Source organism: Medicago sativa, chromosome 7 (assembly GCF_051527215.1).
Source record: "Medicago sativa cultivar Bolivia chromosome 7, Bolivia_mono, whole genome shotgun sequence".
Taxonomy (NCBI): Eukaryota; Viridiplantae; Streptophyta; class Magnoliopsida; order Fabales; family Fabaceae; genus Medicago; species Medicago sativa.
In genome coordinates, this window is record NC_140755.1 from 81,013,435 (window position 1) to 81,034,024 (window position 20,590).

Consider the following 20,590-nt stretch of genomic DNA (forward strand, 5'->3'; position numbering starts at 1 on the left):
CTACGAGCACATGTTATGAAACTACATAAAGTAAATAGATATTTTGCATTGAAAAAGTAATTTTTATACCTTAAATAAAATTAACAACATGACTAGTAACAGAAAATTATTGTATTTTTTATTTTTTGAGGGAGAAATTATTGTATGTAATTCCTTTATACGTAAGTGCATAAATTCGTATTTTTTTATTAGTATAAACTTAAAAAGTGAAATTTGTAATTTTGATGTAAGTGAAATATCTAACCTAGTACACCCACACCTTCCAAAGCAAATACGTAACTACATCTCACAACACTCTAAGAGTATAAGAGAAAAGAAAAGAAAAGTTAAATATAAGCTTAAAGTGTTAACTTTGAGTTCTAAGGGCACATGTTATGAAACTACATAAAGTAGATAAATATTTCGCAAGAGTAATTTTTGTACTTTAAAAAATTATTAACACAACTAGTAACAGAAAATTACTGTATGTAATTCCTTTACAAATTCGTTTTTTTTTTATTTGAATGAACTTATAAGTGAAATTTGCAATGCTGATGTAGAATTTAAATTTAAATGTATCTTTTTAAAAAGGTATGATTATTCTGGAATATAAATAATATAAATTTTGGAATTTAAATTCCATTACATCATTACCCAGTTATTACAGACCTCTTTTTCTATATAAACCTTCACGTTTTTGTTAATCTTGTCAATATGGGACTTGTGTTTGACGTCATTTGAAAAAGTATAGAAGATGTGAAGAACATAAAGGCTCTTTAATATCCATCTTCATTCCTGTAAGAATCTATGCTAAAAATTCTGTAATAAACCATATTTAATTTCCATGAATGAGCTAAACTAAAGAGTTAGAACATAGAAGAAGATGAAGAAGGAAGAAGAATCAACAGTTCAGACAGAGTGGTTAACTTCCATTGATTCAACACCTCTCTTACACTCATACATTTGCGTCAAGGCCTCAAGGGTTGTTGTAAATATTATTTATACTAGACCATCGACCCGTGCTAACGCACGGGTCATTCAAAAGAAAAAATATAGCGCAAATATGAAAGTAAACATTTTACTTGAATCCAAAAAATAGTATAATTCAATTCATAAAATAAATTGTCAGAAACCTTTGTAATGTATCATATTAAACAATTTCCACGACATCGACCCTGTTACGGTAACATAACATATAAATTTAATGACATTTTACCCTACAGTTGCCATTCTATTCTTGATTTCATTGTCGGTGTCATAAATGTACAATTGAGCAAACTTTGGGTCATTTCCTTCCATTGGCAGCAAACTACCTATTCGATGATAGTTTTCGCCATTCAAAACAAACGTCGGAGGAGCGTTCCCACTATTCATAGAGCTGTCAATCTTGCCACCCATTGATGTGAAGGCAAACATACTGTTAAAAGATCGAATATTTTCCATAAAGTACTTGCTTCTTCTATTGTCAGAGTAATACAAATCAGCAAGAGGTTCAGGCAACGGTGGGTACGCAATTTTGATCCTCCCTTCCCTGCAACACATAGAGAATTCTGGCACTATTGGCTTGCAATCCTTGCGAGTCCTTTCTCCATACCACATGTGTGATCCACAATCTTTGCATATACAATCTGGTTGCCCAAAATCCTCGTAACTTACACTTTCAACAGAATCTAAAAATAACGCGAGTATCATCAATTGTATATATTGTAACAATGTCTCGGATGAAAGCAAACATATTTATATTTAAATTACAAATAATGGTACCTGATCGAATAGACGAAAATATTTCCAACAACATATCAGTGCAATTCTGATGTACAATGTCAGTGCTGATGTCTGTTCAAATACAACAACTATATACGTTAAGAAATCATATTTGGACCAATATAATTTTACGATGAAAATTCATATTCATCCAATATGATATTAGCAACACAGTATAAATATAAAGTTGCAGGGACAAAAAGCAACATTACCTGAATTTGGTGGGATATCTTCGTCTTCCTGATTTTGAAGGCAGTTTTCAACTATTGATTCTTCATTAGTAGATGTGACAGACGACAAAATTGTGTATGTGGCTTGAAAAAGATGGTTCTGGTTTACACTTACATCATCATCCAAATGAATCACTGAATCAAATGAAATAAACAAATTTGAGAGTATTGTAATGTTCTTTTCCGCTTAATTGTTTTTTTTTATAACTTTCAGTTTTTGTAAAGAAACAAAGTGTTCTACCAACTGAGATATAAGAAATCCAAACAAAGCAGCATATGTATATCAACTACGATAGTAAAATCTATGCAGAAAAGTCTCAACTATTACTTGAGCATCTAATGCACTATTTGTTTAGTCTTAGTTCCTAATATATCTTTCACTATTTGAGCATCTAACGCACTACTTGGGCTGGCTGTTCATTTTCAATATATTCTTCCTTGTTTCCATGTACGAAATCTCTCTAATATATCTTTTCTTTCTTTCTTCTTTCTGTACTGAGTAAATATATTTCCTATGTATTTGGAGAAAAAAAGTACTGTAATACGATCTTGTTAGATAGTAATTTAACACTAATTTAAATCATTTAGAGCAACTCCATAGTGTGCAAAACTGACATACACCTGGTATATTAAAATTTAGTTTTTGGTCAAATAGGTGTGTGTGCTTCTATTTTAATCTAAATAGAATAGCATAGAAACCAAGTGTGTTCATTGCTAGTTTACCTTCATTGTCTGGTATATCAGAATCCTCGCGGTTTTCACCGCATGTGCCATCAAAAGATCCAACAGAATGGTCGTGAGACACATGTGTGGCATTTGCTAAAACATGTCCACTGGTTCCAAGGATTTCATTAGTCTGGCTATTAGAACCGCGCCTATTCGGTACTTCTGCAAAGAAACATCCATGTTTTAGCAAAATTAGGTGAAACAATATAATACCCCAATTTTTTTAACAAATGACATGATAGTATACAGGAGCTCAATCTAATAAATTAAGTTGCCGAGAAAACACTCATAGAATATGTGTAAGTTTGAACAATCATATTAGAATATGTGTTAAGCTCGTTTACAATGTATTTGAAGGGATTCGTAAGCCTAGCTCTGAGTTTCAAGTTGCAAATATTAGAATATATGCTAGAATAACCATTAGTAAATGTGATCAATTGAAACCAACATTCCTGCTGAATCAACATGCCACACACCAGAGATTAAAACGAACCAAAACAGCCACAAATATTCTAAAGAAAATCTATAGATATCAAATAAGAAAAAAGATACTACATGCCAATCATAAAACCTTCACTCCAACTCCACCAAAATCAGTATACTTCAAAAAACAGTCCCATGTCAGATCTGGAAGGAAAAAAAATCAGCAAAGGCACTTCTGCAATCAACAAAAGAGGCAGCAACAACTAAAGCAAAACCAAACCAACAATAAACAGATAAAAACAGAAAATTCCAAGATAATGTCCAACTTATCAATACAAAATAGGATTTCATCACATTTAAAAATAAGGAATAAGTTGGGAACTCTTAAGTGAGGAAAAAGGCATAAAATATAAGCACGTTTTTTTTTTGAAGGGAAAGTATAAAGTTCTATAAATACCATTTTAAATCACCTATCACATATATAATTATATCTAACTCAAATAGTATGAATACAACACAATCTACAATCAAAATAATGGATATTTTAGATTGGGATTCATGTTCCTCCTTAAACATATAGCTTCAACCATGTCAATGATATTCTCTAACTGTTAAAATTGCCATAGTTATATGCTATTTAACTAACTAACAAAATGATAAATTATGCAAAAGATTCAATGATGAGTTCCACCTATTCAAGCAAACATATATACGATTTTTCCCCTTATATGCTTATTTAGATCTACGTAGAAACAAACCACCAGGTCTTCGGCAAAAGTACTATCACTCTATTTACTGTAAAACAGTGCACGCTTGATGATGTTGATGTAAGAGCAGTGGATTAGCAAATATAGTAAGAGCAACATAAAAAGATGTTCTTATATCAAACATTATGGTTTCAACTTAATTCAAACAATATTTTATTTTATCCTCCTTATTCAAATATGAGTTTCATTCAACAACCTTTACGAAAACCAATTTAATTTGATGAGTGCTGCCTTTACTATCTTGTTATTAGTCTGTTATTGTTTATGTCGATCATCTACCATATATTTAAAAAGAAAAATTAAAAATTTGGATGAGTAACCATTGAAATAATTTAGATGAGTGGTCAGTCAACCTCATTTCTTGTGGTCATTGTTAGTATATATAATAAGGAATAGTTGTATCATAAATTAGTAGTAGAATAAAGCAAGAGCAAGTGCTAAATAAGCTTAGCCAGTGAAGTGATATTACAAAAGTGTGCTCTACCAGAAAACACACTGAGGTCCAAAATAATTACAAAAATGAAATCGAAAATCACGCCTATCATTATGACTATCAAAACTATTATTACTCGTATTTGTGTTTACCTGAAAAGACACCAGCTGGCATTAGAGTAACCATTAGTAAATGTGATCAATTGAAACCAACATTCCTGCTGAATCAACATTCATGCATGCAGTTTTTCAATCAAAACAATGTGCTTGCAGAAACTACGGCTACAAAACAAATTCATACGCTTGTGTATTGAAAGAAGCTACAATAATCCCCCAAAACAGCCATAGACTTTGAATGGATATCATATAGCATAATAAACAAAAGGAAATAAGACCGAGAGAACATCAGAAACCATCCCTAAGAAAACATACCAAACCCAACAACACTAAAGAGCTAAACCACAACCATCTATATTAATAAACCAGCAGGAGACAATTACAAACATCCATCAAAAAGAGGCAATACAATTTTTTAAACAGAGCTAAAACAATTGCATACCAAAGTTAAGAGCAGAAAAAAGGATATGTTGCAGATGGAACACACTGCCACAAAACAGAATGCAGGGGTGGAAGAAACACTGCTATGTAGCAGCTACAATCTGAAACACCCCTCTGCTGCGCAACATTAGTCCACTCCACATGCCAAAATCCAGCTCCGAATTATGAAGAAAATTACCTTGAACTCTCTCCGATTCTGCCGAAAATTACCATTCTTTTTTCTACTTTTCATTCTTAACAACACCATTGTTTACCTAATAAAACCATAAAAAATACAAAATTTGAAGGTTGAGATGCAGGTACTTGCGCAAAATTTGAAGTCATGATAAAACCAACATGAACCTATCTAAAGAAAATCATCCCGCACCAATAGCATTATCTGCATTGGCCAATGCATATTTCTAGACTCTAGTCATAGTGACACACATGATCAGCATCCTTTATATTAAAGAGAATAAATAATATATTCCATGGATTTTATTCACATTACATTTATTTCCTATAACATGACTTTCAAGATATAAATTAGAATAAAAAGAGTTCAGAGTGGAAATGGAAAAGGTGCAAAACGAAGAGCTCAATAAATGCAAAAGCTTTTTATGTATAAATGAAAATAGTAAACTTGTGAATTAAAGAAAAGGAAAAATTGCATACCTATTAACCTGTTGCTCCTATGTTTCTCTAGTAATACCCATCCGCTGCTCTTTTATGCTCCTTCGACAAACCAAAAGCAAACATAAATTATATCTGCAACACCTAAATTTTAATCATTGCACTCTGAATATCCAAAAGAAAGAACTTAATCCTTTTTTTGTGTTTACTTCCTTGTCAATTTCTTATTCATATATTAAGAACTCTTGCAAGATACCATAATTTACTTGTGAGACATATTTTGTGTAAAATGATATTTGAAAGACTTCGAATTGAAAACAAAAATTATCAAAAGGTATAAGTTCAAAACCTTAAAAAGACATTTAGAAATTAATTGGAAAGAGAAATTTAATAAAGGGGCTATTAAAAAGTGATTAAATTGGTGAGAAAATATAATTATAAACCATATATTGTATAATGTTATGAAAGATCTAATGGAAGCTGCAACATAATTTTCAAAATCCTACATAGACTCTAAAATTGGAGGATTCCCAATCAATGTTGCTATATATCACCTAGAGTTAAGACAGAGTTAATATCATATATGGTCAGGAATTGAAAATGATACTGTGAATATAATTAAGAAATAAAAATTCATGTCATGGTCAAGTGAAGACAAAAATGAACCAACCTTTTAAGCTCAGCAAAGTAGATGCAACTCCTCAATTGTTCCTCGCAATGATGAATTCTACAGGATTCCTCGAGTCCATTGCAAAGGTTGCAATTGGTTGTTTTGTAGATAAATTATTTGCAGCCAAATAACCCTATAATGTAAGATGTAACAATTGTTGAAACTGAATCTATATGCAGAAAACTAACAAAGTAAAAAATGGTGAAACCCCCTAAATTGACAAAAAAAAAAAAAAACATCCAAATCTCAACAATTATTTATATGAACAATTATTTTGATTTGTGAAAGAAGCGTGGAAATAAAATGTAAGAATGTATAACATGGCAATCGAGAACGTTCTTCCAACAACCACCACCGCAAAAACATCATTGTTGAGAAATAAAAATTACCATTGATGAAAAAAATTGAAACGCATAAACAAAAATCCTTGCATTTTATACATTGCCATTTAAAGATTCACGTATTTAGTTTCATTATTGAAATAAAAAGGGTTAAGAAAATAGAATAGATATGAAATTAGGACCTTTTCATCCAGCAAGAGCATATGAAGGCTACCCTCTTCAGCAGGATTGTTTCGATCAGGAATACTCCACAGGTGAATGACTCTAGCCTTTAAAGCCAACTCAATCTTCCCACACTTGATTTCAGATTCAGTCATCTTTGGAAATAGCAAAATAAATATGCATGATTAGACTGCATTGCTTTGAAATGTTAAACAATAATGTAGAATTTCCATAAGGAAGCATCTCCTTTCAACACATATAAGACATAGATACTTACCTCTCTTAGCCTTTTTGTATGGTGGGAGTAGAATAATCTGTTTTTAGTATGACAAAACTGTTACTAAAACACACATGTAGGCATTCAAGAATGTAATAGGATAAGAGACGATTTCAAGCCTAAATCTAAATTCTAAAACACACATTTGTAACACAAAAAGGGCATGAGTGTTGAAAGTGAAAATCAATGAGGCATTCAATCAAACATGTAAAAGTAGAAGAAACTAAAGCTAAAAAACTTAAACAAAAAGTGATTGAATATAAATAAACGCATAAAGAAGAAGGAAACAACTCACCCTTGATTAAGATTCGAGCCACTACATGCAATTACCACCGCAAAAACCATCACCGCGAGCTGTGACATGAAATCACTACCGCAATTGATGTTTCTAAAGCTGCAGCAAGCCTACAGTTTCATATTTTTTGAAGCCAAAATCTGTAATGAGCTGCAATTAACCAAAATCTGTAAATGGTTAAGCTTAAGTAATATAGACAATACCATTTTGAAGCTACTTCTATATAAACACACAAAAAAAACAGAAGAAGAGAAATGAAATTAGAACAAAACAATTATAGAATGGGTGAACAAACTAAAACAAAATTTTATCAGGAAAAAAAATGAAGAAAGACAGAAGAAAAAAGAGATGAGAAAGTTTGTGCGACATCAACCTCCCTCTCACCTTCACTCTCTACTTCTTCTTCAAGCACTCCCTGTCCTTCACCTTCTTGCCCTACCCTTCTCTCTCCTTCATCCTGCAATACCATAAATTCACCATTTCAAATTTCAAATATGATCTTCCAAATGCATAAACAAATGAATATGTATCAGATCAATTGAAATTTTACACAAAATTTGAATGAAGCTAAGGTATAGAAAAAATATATTGAAATTACGCAGAATTAAATGATAATCTTACCGAATTGAGTCGAGGATTGAATTCGTATTCGGATTCGAGCTCTTCTTCCTCTTCCGATTGATCTCTGAATAGATTATGCATCATCTGTTGCGGTGCCAGTTCCGGTGTGGTTTCTCTTCTCCCGATTGAACAGAAAAAATGTGTAGAGAGATGCATGATTGCTAGGTCCTGGGTTAGGGAAATCGAACAGAGGAATTGTGGAAGAGAGGAGGAAGAAGCTAGGGTTTTGAGAGAGAAGAAACTATGGTTTTGGAGAGAAAATGAAAGAGAGAGAGAGAGATAGGTGTAGTGAAACAAAGCTAGGCAGAAAAGAGTTGGAAAACGAAAACGCGTAGAAAAAGAAAACTAATAGGAGTAATAGGATTATTTGGTTTCTATTATGTTGTTTGCGGCTTTTTTTTCTCTTATTTTGTTACTACAGCTGTTTCGTAATTAAGGTTAAGGTAAGGGTTAAAACTGGAATTTTATTCATTAGGGTTTAGGTTTAATTAGGGCTAAAATATTGGCATGGGTTAACTTTTATATATAGATAGATTTCAAAAGTTTTTTCAATTATATTTTATATTCCTTATTTTAAGTGAAAATATTTTTAGCTGATTTATTTGACCGGTTCCATGTAACAAACCATTCCTTAAATCTCTCTTAAGTCATCAAAGCATATACATAGATTTTGACTTCTTCTTTATTTAAACTTTAAAACGTGTTTAATAATTTAGCTTAATAGCATTCCTATTTTTATGCCATGACTAAGTTTAATAGAAGTGGAAAATACTCCCGCGATTGTTATTGAGCTGAACGATCGTTTTATGAATAAAGCATATATATTATATTGTTGTGAGCAAAACAGAGAACACACAAAACAGTAAGTCTGAAACCAAAAATCCTCTCTCACTCTCACAATTTTCTTGGGTTTACACTTCCTGTCACATAATATCTCTTGTCAGTTCTGAATCCTCGGCTCACCGGGAAGGGTCTGTTTTATCCTGGAAGGGTTAGCGGTCTACACGCGAAAACCCTTGAGGACAGTGCGTTCAGCACGTCTCAGATCATCTCACTGTTTTTTTTTTTTTTGCAGGTATTTATAGCATCTCTATACAACAAGGGTATCAATGGGTAGTATACAAGTTGTAATTAATGTTTTATTGTGTTTAGATCTAGAAAATCAGACAGGGTTAAAATGTTTCATTTTCTTTACTCATTAATCACAATGTTTCAGTTAGTAAATAATGATTAAGATATGGATCTCAAGTTAAAGGAAAGTAGATGAATATAGGAATTGGTAATTTCATTTTTTTAAGATTTAAGAAACAGTTGATATTGCATGTCAAATACAGTCTTGCGGATCCATCTTAAGACGAAAGTGTATGCATCCGGTCCCAAAAGGGGCTGGACTTGAATTCAGCGGTGAGCATATATTTAGGTAGTAAAAAGGAAGGGGTTGGGCTAATAATAATAGAACTTCCAAATTAACTAAGTTTAGGTTAAATTGTATTTCATGGTGATCGTATGTCTTGTGTATTGAGAGTATGGTGTGAGTGGCGAGCGGAGCTCCTTTTTATTACTTCATGTAATACTATAGAAATTTGTTAACATATATCAAATGGAAAAGGATGAAGCAGAAAAAGGTAAGAAGTTCATTTTTCATGGCTTCGTGATATACAATGACTAGAGGTTAATGAACCAATCTCGTACAAAATTTAAGATAAGAGATGAAAACAATGGATATACAATGATTTCGATCCTTCCCTGAATCCCGCCATGACGGGAGAACAAGCATAGAAGCCCTTTGTTAATGATGATTTTTTGTTTTGTTTTAGAAGTTAGTGAATTACTGCTCTGTTGTTGGTCTGAATCTGTTACATTGTAGGTATAGTCCCATTTCTCATGGTATTTTCGATCCTGAAACCGAGGAGTATCAAAGTGTATGCCGAGTAATGTCTGGGTTCACAGACTCTTTACATAGAGATTTAAATAGTTTTGACATATCCTTTGAAATATTCTGGTATGCTAATCATGTATTCATGGTAGAAGATGCAGAATCCTCTCGGCTGTGCCAGTTAACTCTAAACACTGAACTACTGAAGTACCCTAGACATTTCGTCTAGAAACTAGAAAGATATTATTATAATTATTTTATTTCACAATCCTCTCACTTAAAGTCCTCAAAAAGCCATGTTAGTGTTACTTTTGCTTAAATAGATCTCATTATAAATAATTTTTTAATGCTTTAATGTAGACTTTTATAAGTTAGTACTAGAAGACATTACATAATTTACATTAGCCAGACATTACATTAATCTTCATGCTTAAATGAACAATTTGAACCAAGAAGACCAGAGGAATTTTGTCTGGCAGGGGAGACATCCTTGAGGAAATTATATTTTATTCATAAATATTTGCTTCAGCCTACTAGAGTTTTTATTCTATCAAAGCAAAATGAGGCTTTTAGTGTGAAGCTAGTTTTTATTGGGCTTAATTCGATATTTGGTCCCCTAATTAATTTGTTGTTTTCATTTTGGTCCCATAAATTTTAAAATCAACGATTTGGTCCCTCAATTTTTGTTTCAGTTTTCAAAAAGGTCCCGAACCGTTAACTTTAACTTTAAATGTCTAAAGTGGGACACAAACAATGTTGGTCCACCATAGATCCTATTAATTTTTAAATTTAAACCGTTTGATTTTTTTTTTATTAAAGGATGACTATTAGATCATGTTGTCTACTGTATCTTACTATGAACCAACAACATCTAACTTTATATCTCATTCTTCCTCTTCTTCCTTCTCCTCATTCATCACCTTCATACAAAAAATCAAGAAAACACAGGAGTAGAAAAATCCATCAATGCTACCAATTAGAAAAACATAAATTGCACACAATTTCATAACAAGTGCATACAGATTCAATTTCATAACAATTACCAGTTAGCAAAACATCGTATGTTACCAGTTAGAAAAACACTACAATTTCAAAACATACAAGTTTCAAATTTTCTCAATTTCTTCTTTCAATTCGTCTTCTTCTTGTTCTTCGAATTAGCCCTCATCTTGTCGAAGAATGTCAAACCCAAATCGATCGACATAGCCGCCACCAACCACCACACAAACCACCGATCTCTATTCCAAAATGATTGTTCGCACATACAATCGCCGCAAACCATCAATTTCCGAAACGTACATACATGCTTGATCTAACACAGAAGAGGTGTTTAGAGGTGGAAGTTGCGGTGATGGGTCAGTGTGTGGTTGGGCACGCGAATAGTGGTAGCGGTGGCCGGAGGAAGGAGATACGCGCGGTGGTGTTATGGTTGTCGGTGGTGGAGGGTTTCCATTCTTTTTTCTCCCAAGAAAACTTCCTTTCAGAAGCTTTCACGATGGAGGATTGAAGGATTGTTGTTGTTGTTGTTGATGAATTTGTGGATTGAAGGAGAAGAGAAGGGATAAGTTATTAGATGTTTGTTTTTCTCTGGAAAAGTGATGAAGATGATGATGATGTTGATGAATGTTGGTGGTGGCTGGTGGTGAGAGAGAAGAAGAGTTTTTTTTTTTTTTTTTTGAAGGAGAGAAGAAGAGTTTATTTGTTTTTTTGTTTTTTTTAAATGAAAAAATGGAAAAAAGTAACGGCACAGTTAGCTATTTGACGGAAAGGACTTTTTTGAAAGCTGAAGCAGAAATTGAGGGACCAAATCGTTGATTTTAAAACTTATGGGACCAAAACGAAAACAACAAATTAGTTAGGGGACCAAATGTCGAATTAAGCCTTTTTATTGATATCATGAGTTTTTAACTATATCATATTGTACAGCACAAGGCTAAACTGACCACATGTCAGTTTTTAACGAGTTTTCAAGACACTGCACAAATGCTTGTTAACTGAAGATGCACCAAGTGCTTGCAGTTACTTCTTTTTGAAGCTTTGAACTTGGTGCCAACATTCCTTGATCATACTCCATCACAAAGAGTATAATCATTTGAAGGTAAAGCACTCCAAAAAATGCTTAAACTGTTAAATGGAGACCCAACAATGGTTTTGCATCTTGAGCAGTTCCATGGCATTCAAGGGCACAAGTGGTAAAGGAAAAAAATATAATTTGAACAACTTTATGTATTGAAGAAGTTACTTCCAATCAGTAAAATTTCTGTGTATTTAGTTCTAAGCTTGACCAAACACTAGATGACCCATCTTTTAAAATTCTAGACAATTTAGAACTTCTTCCATATGTATATTTTCAACTAACACTAAAAATCTCCACCTTGATTGATAATGATACATCAGCTTTCACTTTCCTCACCGATAATCATAGTTCGAATTTTCACATTGAAGTTAAACCACTCCCAGAATTTTCACATTTTCATCAATGACAATCATAATTCAAAAGTACTAACATACTCCATCTTAAGTAGTATACTTCACTTGAAGCTAGATTGCTCAAAGAATATATGTATGTCAAAAATCAGGCTAAAAACTTGTGGTGCAACTTCCATGTTGGCAGGAAGCTTTTCAACCATCTATATTATGATCTCATAACACACTTGGCATCATTGTTGATCAATTCCTTGTGATTGCAACACTTTTACAATACCAGCCTTCTTTTCTGATGTAGAAGAGCCTTCCTTTCTGATGTAGAAGATTAAACAATGTTGCAAAACACAAAGCATAATAAGAACTCCCAATATGAACCGAACGAAATGCTCTAAAATAGACAACAACCAGATAATAACATTAGAAGAATGCTAGCAACACTCTCTTTTGAGCATTCTCTAACACTCACACTTTTATTGGGTGAAATCAATCTATGTCCCACCATTTTATGTGGGTTTCATTTCCAAAGTGTAAGTCCTACATTGATTTCACCCAATAAAAGAGTGAGTGCTAGAGAGAGTGCTCAAAAGAGAGTGTTGCTAGCACTCCTCATAACATTATATGCAAATACTAAAAAAAAGCATACCATTTTGGGTTTTAAATTTTACATTTTATTTCTCAACATCATTGCATCCATATCTCATCCCACTTCTTTAACAAATAGAGGAGATTTTTGCAAATGGAGAAAAGGGATCATCTCAAACTTCATTTTATCCAATTTTATGGGAATTACGGGTAGAAATTCTACCCAATTTCGGGGAATACCGGGTTCGATTCCCAAGGGGAACAACGTTTGGCCAGTACGCATGCCTCTACGCACGAGCCGAATTAGTCGTCCACCTTTGGTGGGTCGGAAACCGGTGCGAAAGCAAAAAAAAAAAAAGAAATTCTACCCAATTTTATTTTAATTTTACATCTCTTCCCAATTTTACCAGACTTGGTTGAAATTCTCATGGACCATATACAAGTAATTTTTGTTGATTGGCCTTTTTGGTTTCTGTACCGTATAATGAAGGACAATAGGGTGAATCAATGATCAATAGGGTGACAAGAGGGTAGTAAACCTCACGGGTCCCCTCCTCCTTCTCTTAGTTTTCATCGCCACGTTAATGCGCCACACTCCTCCACCACGCCACCGTCGAAATCAGCAAGGAAGAAGAAGCGAAAAGAATAGATCTAAAATAAATGGATTTCGGGGTTGAAATCCAGAGGAAGAAGAAGAAGCAGTGGTGTTGGTAGAGAGAAAGAAGGGAGATTGAACTAAACACAGGCAAACTGCAAATTCCTCACGTGTCCCTTCCCTTTTTAATTTCATTTATTTAATTTAGAAAATTATTACATGGCTTTATAAATTTTCTTAATTAGTGATTACACACCTGACCTTTGAATACGTTAAAATTGACCAAAAATATTGGGGATGAGCTACTTCATAGAGGATTAAATTTATCATTTTTATTAATAGGGGCTAGAATCGCAACATTGAAAAAGTTAGGAGGCCAAAAGTACCCTCATTATAAAAAAAATGCCGGTATGATGCTAATATAACATTCTATTGACATGCATTGATGTCGCTCTCCCTATCAACTGTCTGAGCAGGCTTTTATTGTTTGAGTTGTACTTAAAGGCCATATGATACCAAAATCAATTACTAAATTGATATTCTAAGATGTGCCATCTCAATGGTAAGAGTATCACTTTATAATCTCAAGGGACAAATATAGTTCTTGGCTTGTAAGATTTGTGACCGATAGCTTTACAATTTATTTAACATCCTCCTACTTAAAAAACTTTTCAAGCAAGAAAGTAAACAAGTGAAGGAACCACTTTACTTGTCTTGCACTTTAAGAAAAAATATTACTTGTCTTGTTCTACCTCGTCCTTTACAATTACAAGCAATGTAGGACTTCCAACATTTATATTTTCAACCAACACTAACAATCTTTACCTTGATTGAAAATGATACACCTGCTTCTATTATGATAAAACAATGCAAGAATTTTTCCATTGCCTTCATTGACCGGAGGCAGATCCAGATATTTGGTATATGTGGGGCTAAAATTTCAAAGAAACAATAATGCAAACTATATTAAAAATAAGAAATAACATTGTTTGATACAAATCGTCTCCTATTCATTTATTGAAAATGAGCTAAAATGACATCAATGTTAATTGTTAAAAGAACATCTCTTTCTATATAAGTTACAAGATGGTTATTTAGCCATTGATTACCCATTTTGTTACATAGTTGACTCTTCATAACTTTCATAGTTGAAAAAACACGTTCAACACTTGCAGTTGCTACCGACAAAAGCAAAGCCAACTTCAAAAGCTTATAAATCATAGCAAATGTGTTGCACTTATTTGTTTCCACAAGTTTTGCACAAGGTTGTTGACTTGTTGTTCTTATTTTTAACATATTGTATTTTATTTATAAGAGGAAATAGTTATTTTGGTCCCTCAATGTGTAAGGAGTAATCACAATAGTCCCTCAATGTATCAAAATTTTAAAATAGTCCCTGATTGTGCATTTTGTTGGTCAAAATAGTCTCTAACATTAAAATACTTCGTTATTGTCATATAAGTCTTTCAATATACTTAACTTATTGTCACTTCAAGGACTATTTTGATAAACAAAGTGCAAAATCAGAGACTATTTTGAAATTTTAATGCATTGAGAGATTATTATGACTACTCGTTACTCATTTCAGAACCAAATTCATATCGGAACGAGGGGCATCAACATGGTTGAAGGAAGGGATATAAGAATTGTTTGGTGCTACCTATATCAACAAGATGCATCTTTTTTTGGTAGTTCATTTCATGATAACTTCAGAATTAAACGCGCTCTAGTTGCCCTTTAGAAAAGAAAAATGTGCCCTAGTTGTAGCTTGTAATGTGTAAAAAAAGAAAAAAACAATGTGTTCAACAACATTTGGAGGTAACTGTAAAGTAAAAGAAAGTGAATTTGTCATAATTACCAATTTTAATTAATATATTATATTGACATTTCTTTTTTTATATATATAGCTTAAAGTTTTGGTTAACGTTGTCGATGTGGAACTTGTGCTTGACGGCATTTGAAAGACAAGGTCCAACCGTGAAGTAAAATTAAATGAGAAAAGACAGAAAGGCTTTTTGGTATCCATATTCAATTTCCAGAACTGAAGAGTGAAAACATAGAAGAAGAACATAAAAGGCTTTTTAATGTCCATGTTCATTCATGTAAGAATCTAGCTAAGCTAAAAAATCTTTATTCTCGGACATGAATCACCTTGGTTTACAATTACAATGAACCAGGGGATGTGCAGGATCATGTAAGACTCCTTTCTTCAAGAACCTTAATAGAGAATTCAAGCTTTAAGGATCGCAATACAGTAAAGATACTCAAATAATACTACTTATAAGTTGTCAAATTCACAATATCTATGTCTAACAGTACAAGATACTATGAATAAGATTAAGCCATATATCGCATGTTACTCATAACTCAAGAGTACTCACTTTGGTAACACCATCCGGATTCTTTTTCTTATAATGTATTTTTCCTTTTTATTTTTCTTTGTAGGATCACCAATGGCATTCCGCAAGCATTGAAGCTATTTCAAAATAAAGCATTTACATGTTTTATTCTTTAATTACTTACTTAACTTTAATTTTATTTTCTTCATGTCTCCTTTGAGATCTCATTCCACATAACCATAGACATGGTATAGCAAGTAGTCATTTAAAATCTTGTTTGAAAATAATGATTTCAAGTATAAATAAAGATTTCTAATCTGTTGTTTTGTTCTTCGGTCCTTAGTTTGGGAATAGAGTCATTCACATCAATGTGAGCTAGTTTCTGATGCACTATCACACTTAATTATATTCAAAGTCAGGGTGCTTAGTAGTCAATGCCCTGAGTTTGTCTCTGAGTGAACAGAAACATGGATTAGACAAAGATTTGGAAAGGATATCATCCACTTGATCCAATGCAGAAATATGTGTGATAGTGAGATGCTTGCTTAGAATTTTATCTCATCTAGATCAAGTTCCATGTACTTTGTACATTAGAGCCTTTAGTTGAAACTTACCAAGCATAATCATTATTTTCTGAAATGCTGGAGATTTTTTTGTCCATCAAATATTTCTCGATAATGTCGTTGATAAGGTATATCATTTTATAGATAAAAAGAAGAAATTTATTATTAAAGTATAGTGAGAAGGTAACTTGGAGTGCAAGCAATCTAGATAACTTGGAGAGCAAGTAATATAGTAGAAAGTTAGTTAGGGAGTTAGTTACTCCAAGTCACTATAAATAAGCTACACCTATGTACTATTTCACTATCTTTTATACAATTGTTTCTTGGTAATGACTCCTAGAGAGAATTACACAATCTATCTTTCCATTGCATTTGACCTAGAACCATGGAATCCTTTGATTCATAACATGGTATCAGAGCGCTATGGAGATGGCGATTTCGATCCAGATTATGATGAAGAAGATGATTCCGATGATGATGAAGAATAAGATCTTGAAGCTTCCGCGTCAACAATCTCGTGTTCTTCAGCTTCGCAAGTTTCAATCGTTTTCGGTAGTTTTGGCGATTCGGTTTCCCCTCCTCCTTCACCATGGATTGCTCCAGCCATTGATGAATTCACCTTCAAGGTTGGCAACATTCCCTGTTCTCTTGGTGACTGGAGTTGCAGCAAGCACACTTCTGCAATTGGTGCTTCGGAAGAAATCAAGAAAACACATACTCTTGATTCGAAGTTGATCGTTTCTGCCAAATCCACGAATTCAAACAACTATGACTCTGAGTTCACAGTTTCTGAAGCCGCGATCAAGAATTCGAAGGATCTCATCATCACTACAATTGTCTCATGCTCTGGACTTGTTTACGACGCTTCTGTCTTCGTCGAAAAACAGGAACAAGCAGCCATAACAGTCAAGAATCAGTTTCAGTGTTTCGAATTACATGACGAATCAATTGTCGATTTCGATCCCGGCGGAAGATTTGGTTCGTGTTCGGTGCTCATTGTTTTCAAAGTTCTTCGACAAATCCAATTCTGATTGTGGTGGATACCTTGGGATCGAGGCAAGAAAGGCCTGTCTTCATTCAAATCAATACACGCCATTATAGAAGCTCGTGTTTTCATTTGTTTCTGCTTGGTTCGATTCAACACGCCATTGAAGAAGCTCTCGAGAGGAAGGATGTATTATTTCGCAATCTCAATTCAGAACTCTAACAGATCAAGAAACAAGATTACATCATTTTGTTCTTCAATTTCAACGACTCATCATACCGCAGCGAAAAACGATTTTTCTTCAAATTGGTTTCAATCATCAGTCTCGAAGAATCGATGTTTACGACGTGTTTGGGTGAATTGGAATTTCATTTTTTCCATTATTGTTGTTGAACGAAACTGATATGGTTTGTAGAATCACGTTTGCAGATTTGGTTAGCAAAATCACTTTTGCAGAATCGATTTGCATAGGCATGTTACAACATCGAGCTTTGCTTATGTTCTTCCCTGCAGAAGCACGTTGCAGAAGCGCGTTATGGCGAAGTTCCTTTGATTCAGTTTTTGGAAAAGCTGTTTTTTGGAAAGAGCGTTTTTGGCATAAGTTGTTTTTCATTCAAAAGCACGTTTGTAGATTTTGAAGAGGAGAATGGTGTTCTGTTTTCAGCATTTGTGTTTCTGCATTCTCACATTCTCATTCTGCTTTTGGGCCTGTGCTTCATCTTCCGTTTATTGGGCTTTCTATGTTTTTCTATCTTTAAGTCGTTTGCTAGTTTACCCCCAATTTTACATAGTTACTTGAGTTTGAATAATCATTGTAATCTCATTGTATTTCAAACTCAAATTGGTGAATTTTCCCATTTTGAGTTTGAGGGAGACTGTTAGAGTATAGTGAGAAGGTAACTTGGAGTGCAAGCAATCTAGATAACTTGGAGAGCAAGTAATATAGTAGAAAGTTAGTTAGGGAGTTAGTTACTCCAAGTCACTATAAATAAGCTACACCTATGTACTATTTCACTATCTTTTATACAATTGTTTCTTGGTAATGACTCCTAGAGAGAATTACACAATCTATCTTTCCATTGCATTTGACCTAGAACCATGGAATCCTTTGATTCATAACATGGTATCAGAGCGCTATGGAGATGGCGATTTCGATCCAGATTATGATGAAGAAGATGATTCCGATGATGATGAAGAATAAGATCTTGAAGCTTCCGCGTCAACAATCTCGTGTTCTTCAGCTTCGCAAGTTTCAATCGTTTTCGGTAGTTTTGGCGATTCGGTTTCCCCTCCTCCTTCACCATGGATTGCTCCAGCCATTGATGAATTCACCTTCAAGGTTGGCAACATTCCCTGTTCTCTTGGTGACTGGAGTTGCAGCAAGCACACTTCTGCAATTGGTGCTTCGGAAGAAATCAAGAAAACACATACTCTTGATTCGAAGTTGATCGTTTCTGCCAAATCCACGAATTCAAACAACTATGACTCTGAGTTCACAGTTTCTGAAGCCGCGATCAAGAATTCGAAGGATCTCATCATCACTACAATTGTCTCATGCTCTGGACTTGTTTACGACGCTTCTGTCTTCGTCGAAAAACAGGAACAAGCAGCCATAACAGTCAAGAATCAGTTTCAGTGTTTCGAATTACATGACGAATCAATTGTCGATTTCGATCCCGGCGGAAGATTTGGTTCGTGTTCGGTGCTCATTGTTTTCAAAGTTCTTCGACAAATCCAATTCTGATTGTGGTGGATACCTTGGGATCGAGGCAAGAAAGGCCTGTCTTCATTCAAATCAATACACGCCATTATAGAAGCTCGTGTTTTCATTTGTTTCTGCTTGGTTCGATTCAACACGCCATTGAAGAAGCTCTCGAGAGGAAGGATGTATTATTTCGCAATCTCAATTCAGAACTCTAACAGATCAAGAAACAAGATTACATCATTTTGTTCTTCAATTTCAACGACTCATCATACCGCAGCGAAAAACGATTTTTCTTCAAATTGGTTTCAATCATCAGTCTCGAAGAATCGATGTTTACGACGTGTTTGGGTGAATTGGAATTTCATTTTTCCATTATTGTTGTTGAACGAAACTGATATGGTTTGTAGAATCACGTTTGCAGATTTGGTTAGCAAAATCACTTTTGCAGAATCGATTTGCATAGGCATGTTACAACATCGAGCTTTGCTTATGTTCTTCCCTGCAGAAGCACGTTGCAGAAGCGCGTTATGGCGAAGTTCCTTTGATTCAGTTTTTGGAAAAGCTGTTTTTTGGAAAGAGCGTTTTTGGCATAAGTTGTTTTTCATTCAAAAGCACGTTTGTAGATTTTGAAGAGGAGAATGGTGTTCTGTTTTCAGCATTTGTGTTTCTGCATTCTCACATTCTCATTCTGCTTTTGGGCCTGTGCTTCATCTTCCGTTTATTGGGCTTTCTATGTTTTTCTATCTTTAAGTCGTTTGCTAGTTTACCCCCAATTTTACATAGTTACTTGAGTTTGAATAATCATTGTAATCTCATTGTATTTCAAACTCAAATTGGTGAATTTTCCCATTTTGAGTTTGAGGGAGACTGTTAGAGTATAGTGAGAAGGTAACTTGGAGTGCAAGCAATCTAGATAACTTGGAGAGCAAGTAATATAGTAGAAAGTTAGTTAGGGAGTTAGTTACTCCAAGTCACTATAAATAAGCTACACCTATGTACTATTTCACTATCTTTTATACAATTGTTTCTTGGTAATGACTCCTAGAGAGAATTACACAATCTATCTTTCCATTGCATTTGACCTAGAACCATGGAATCCTTTGATTCATAACATGGTATCAGAGCGCTATGGAGATGGCGATTTCGATCCAGATTATGATGAAGAAGATGATTCCGATGATGATGAAGAATAAGATCTTGAAGCTTCCGCGTCAACAATCTCGTGTTCTTCAGCTTCGCAAGTTTCAATCGTTTTCGGTAGTTTTGGCGATTCGGTTTCCCCTCCTCCTTCACCATGGATTGCTCCAGCCATTGATGAATTCACCTTCAAGGTTGGCAACATTCCCTGTTCTCTTGGTGACTGGAGTTGCAGCAAGCACACTTCTGCAATTGGTGCTTCGGAAGAAATCAAGAAAACACATACTCTTGATTCGAAGTTGATCGTTTCTGCCAAATCCACGAATTCAAACAACTATGACTCTGAGTTCACAGTTTCTGAAGCCGCGATCAAGAATTCGAAGGATCTCATCATCACTACAATTGTCTCATGCTCTGGACTTGTTTACGACGCTTCTGTCTTCGTCGAAAAACAGGAACAAGCAGCCATAACAGTCAAGAATCAGTTTCAGTGTTTCGAATTACATGACGAATCAATTGTCGAT

At 34.1% G+C, this 20,590-nt stretch overlaps 1 protein-coding gene across 3 annotated transcripts; it reads right to left on the minus strand.

The window, feature by feature from the left end:
* Positions 1-1,032: 1,032 nt before the first annotated feature.
* LOC146909111 (uncharacterized) lies at positions 1,033-8,318 on the minus strand. 3 transcript variants are annotated; one of them, XM_085726978.1, is made up of 13 exons: positions 7,858-8,318; positions 7,621-7,693; positions 7,237-7,386; positions 6,942-6,978; positions 6,685-6,819; positions 6,162-6,294; positions 5,534-5,593; positions 4,881-5,133; positions 4,475-4,539; positions 2,697-2,861; positions 1,956-2,108; positions 1,744-1,815; positions 1,033-1,649 (listed from the first exon to the last, which is right to left on the minus strand). In XM_085726978.1, exons 9-13 carry the CDS (start codon positions 4,506-4,508, stop codon positions 1,192-1,194), a joined length of 882 nt encoding a protein of 293 aa, XP_085583104.1. In that variant the 5' UTR covers positions 4,509-4,539; positions 4,881-5,133; positions 5,534-5,593; positions 6,162-6,294; positions 6,685-6,819; positions 6,942-6,978; positions 7,237-7,386; positions 7,621-7,693; positions 7,858-8,318; the 3' UTR covers positions 1,033-1,191. The 3 variants fall into 3 exon arrangements, with proteins under 3 accessions (XP_085583104.1, XP_085583103.1, XP_085583102.1); XM_085726977.1 differs by having other exon boundaries at positions 4,475-4,542; XM_085726976.1 differs by lacking the exons at positions 7,621-7,693; positions 7,858-8,318 and having other exon boundaries at positions 4,475-5,133; positions 7,237-7,392.
* Positions 8,319-20,590: the final 12,272 nt, after the last annotated feature.

Coding starts and splice junctions, on each gene's coding strand:
- LOC146909111 (XM_085726978.1), bottom strand. CDS start 4,508: ATGGTTACTCTAATGCCAGCTGGTGTCTTTTCAG. Junction 2,862..4,474: donor GCCAGCTGGTGTCTTTTCAG/GTAAACACAAAT, acceptor GTTTCTTTGCAG/AAGTACCGAATAGGCGCGGT. Junction 2,109..2,696: donor TGATATACCAGACAATGAAG/GTAAACTAGCAA, acceptor CATTTGATTCAG/TGATTCATTTGGATGATGAT.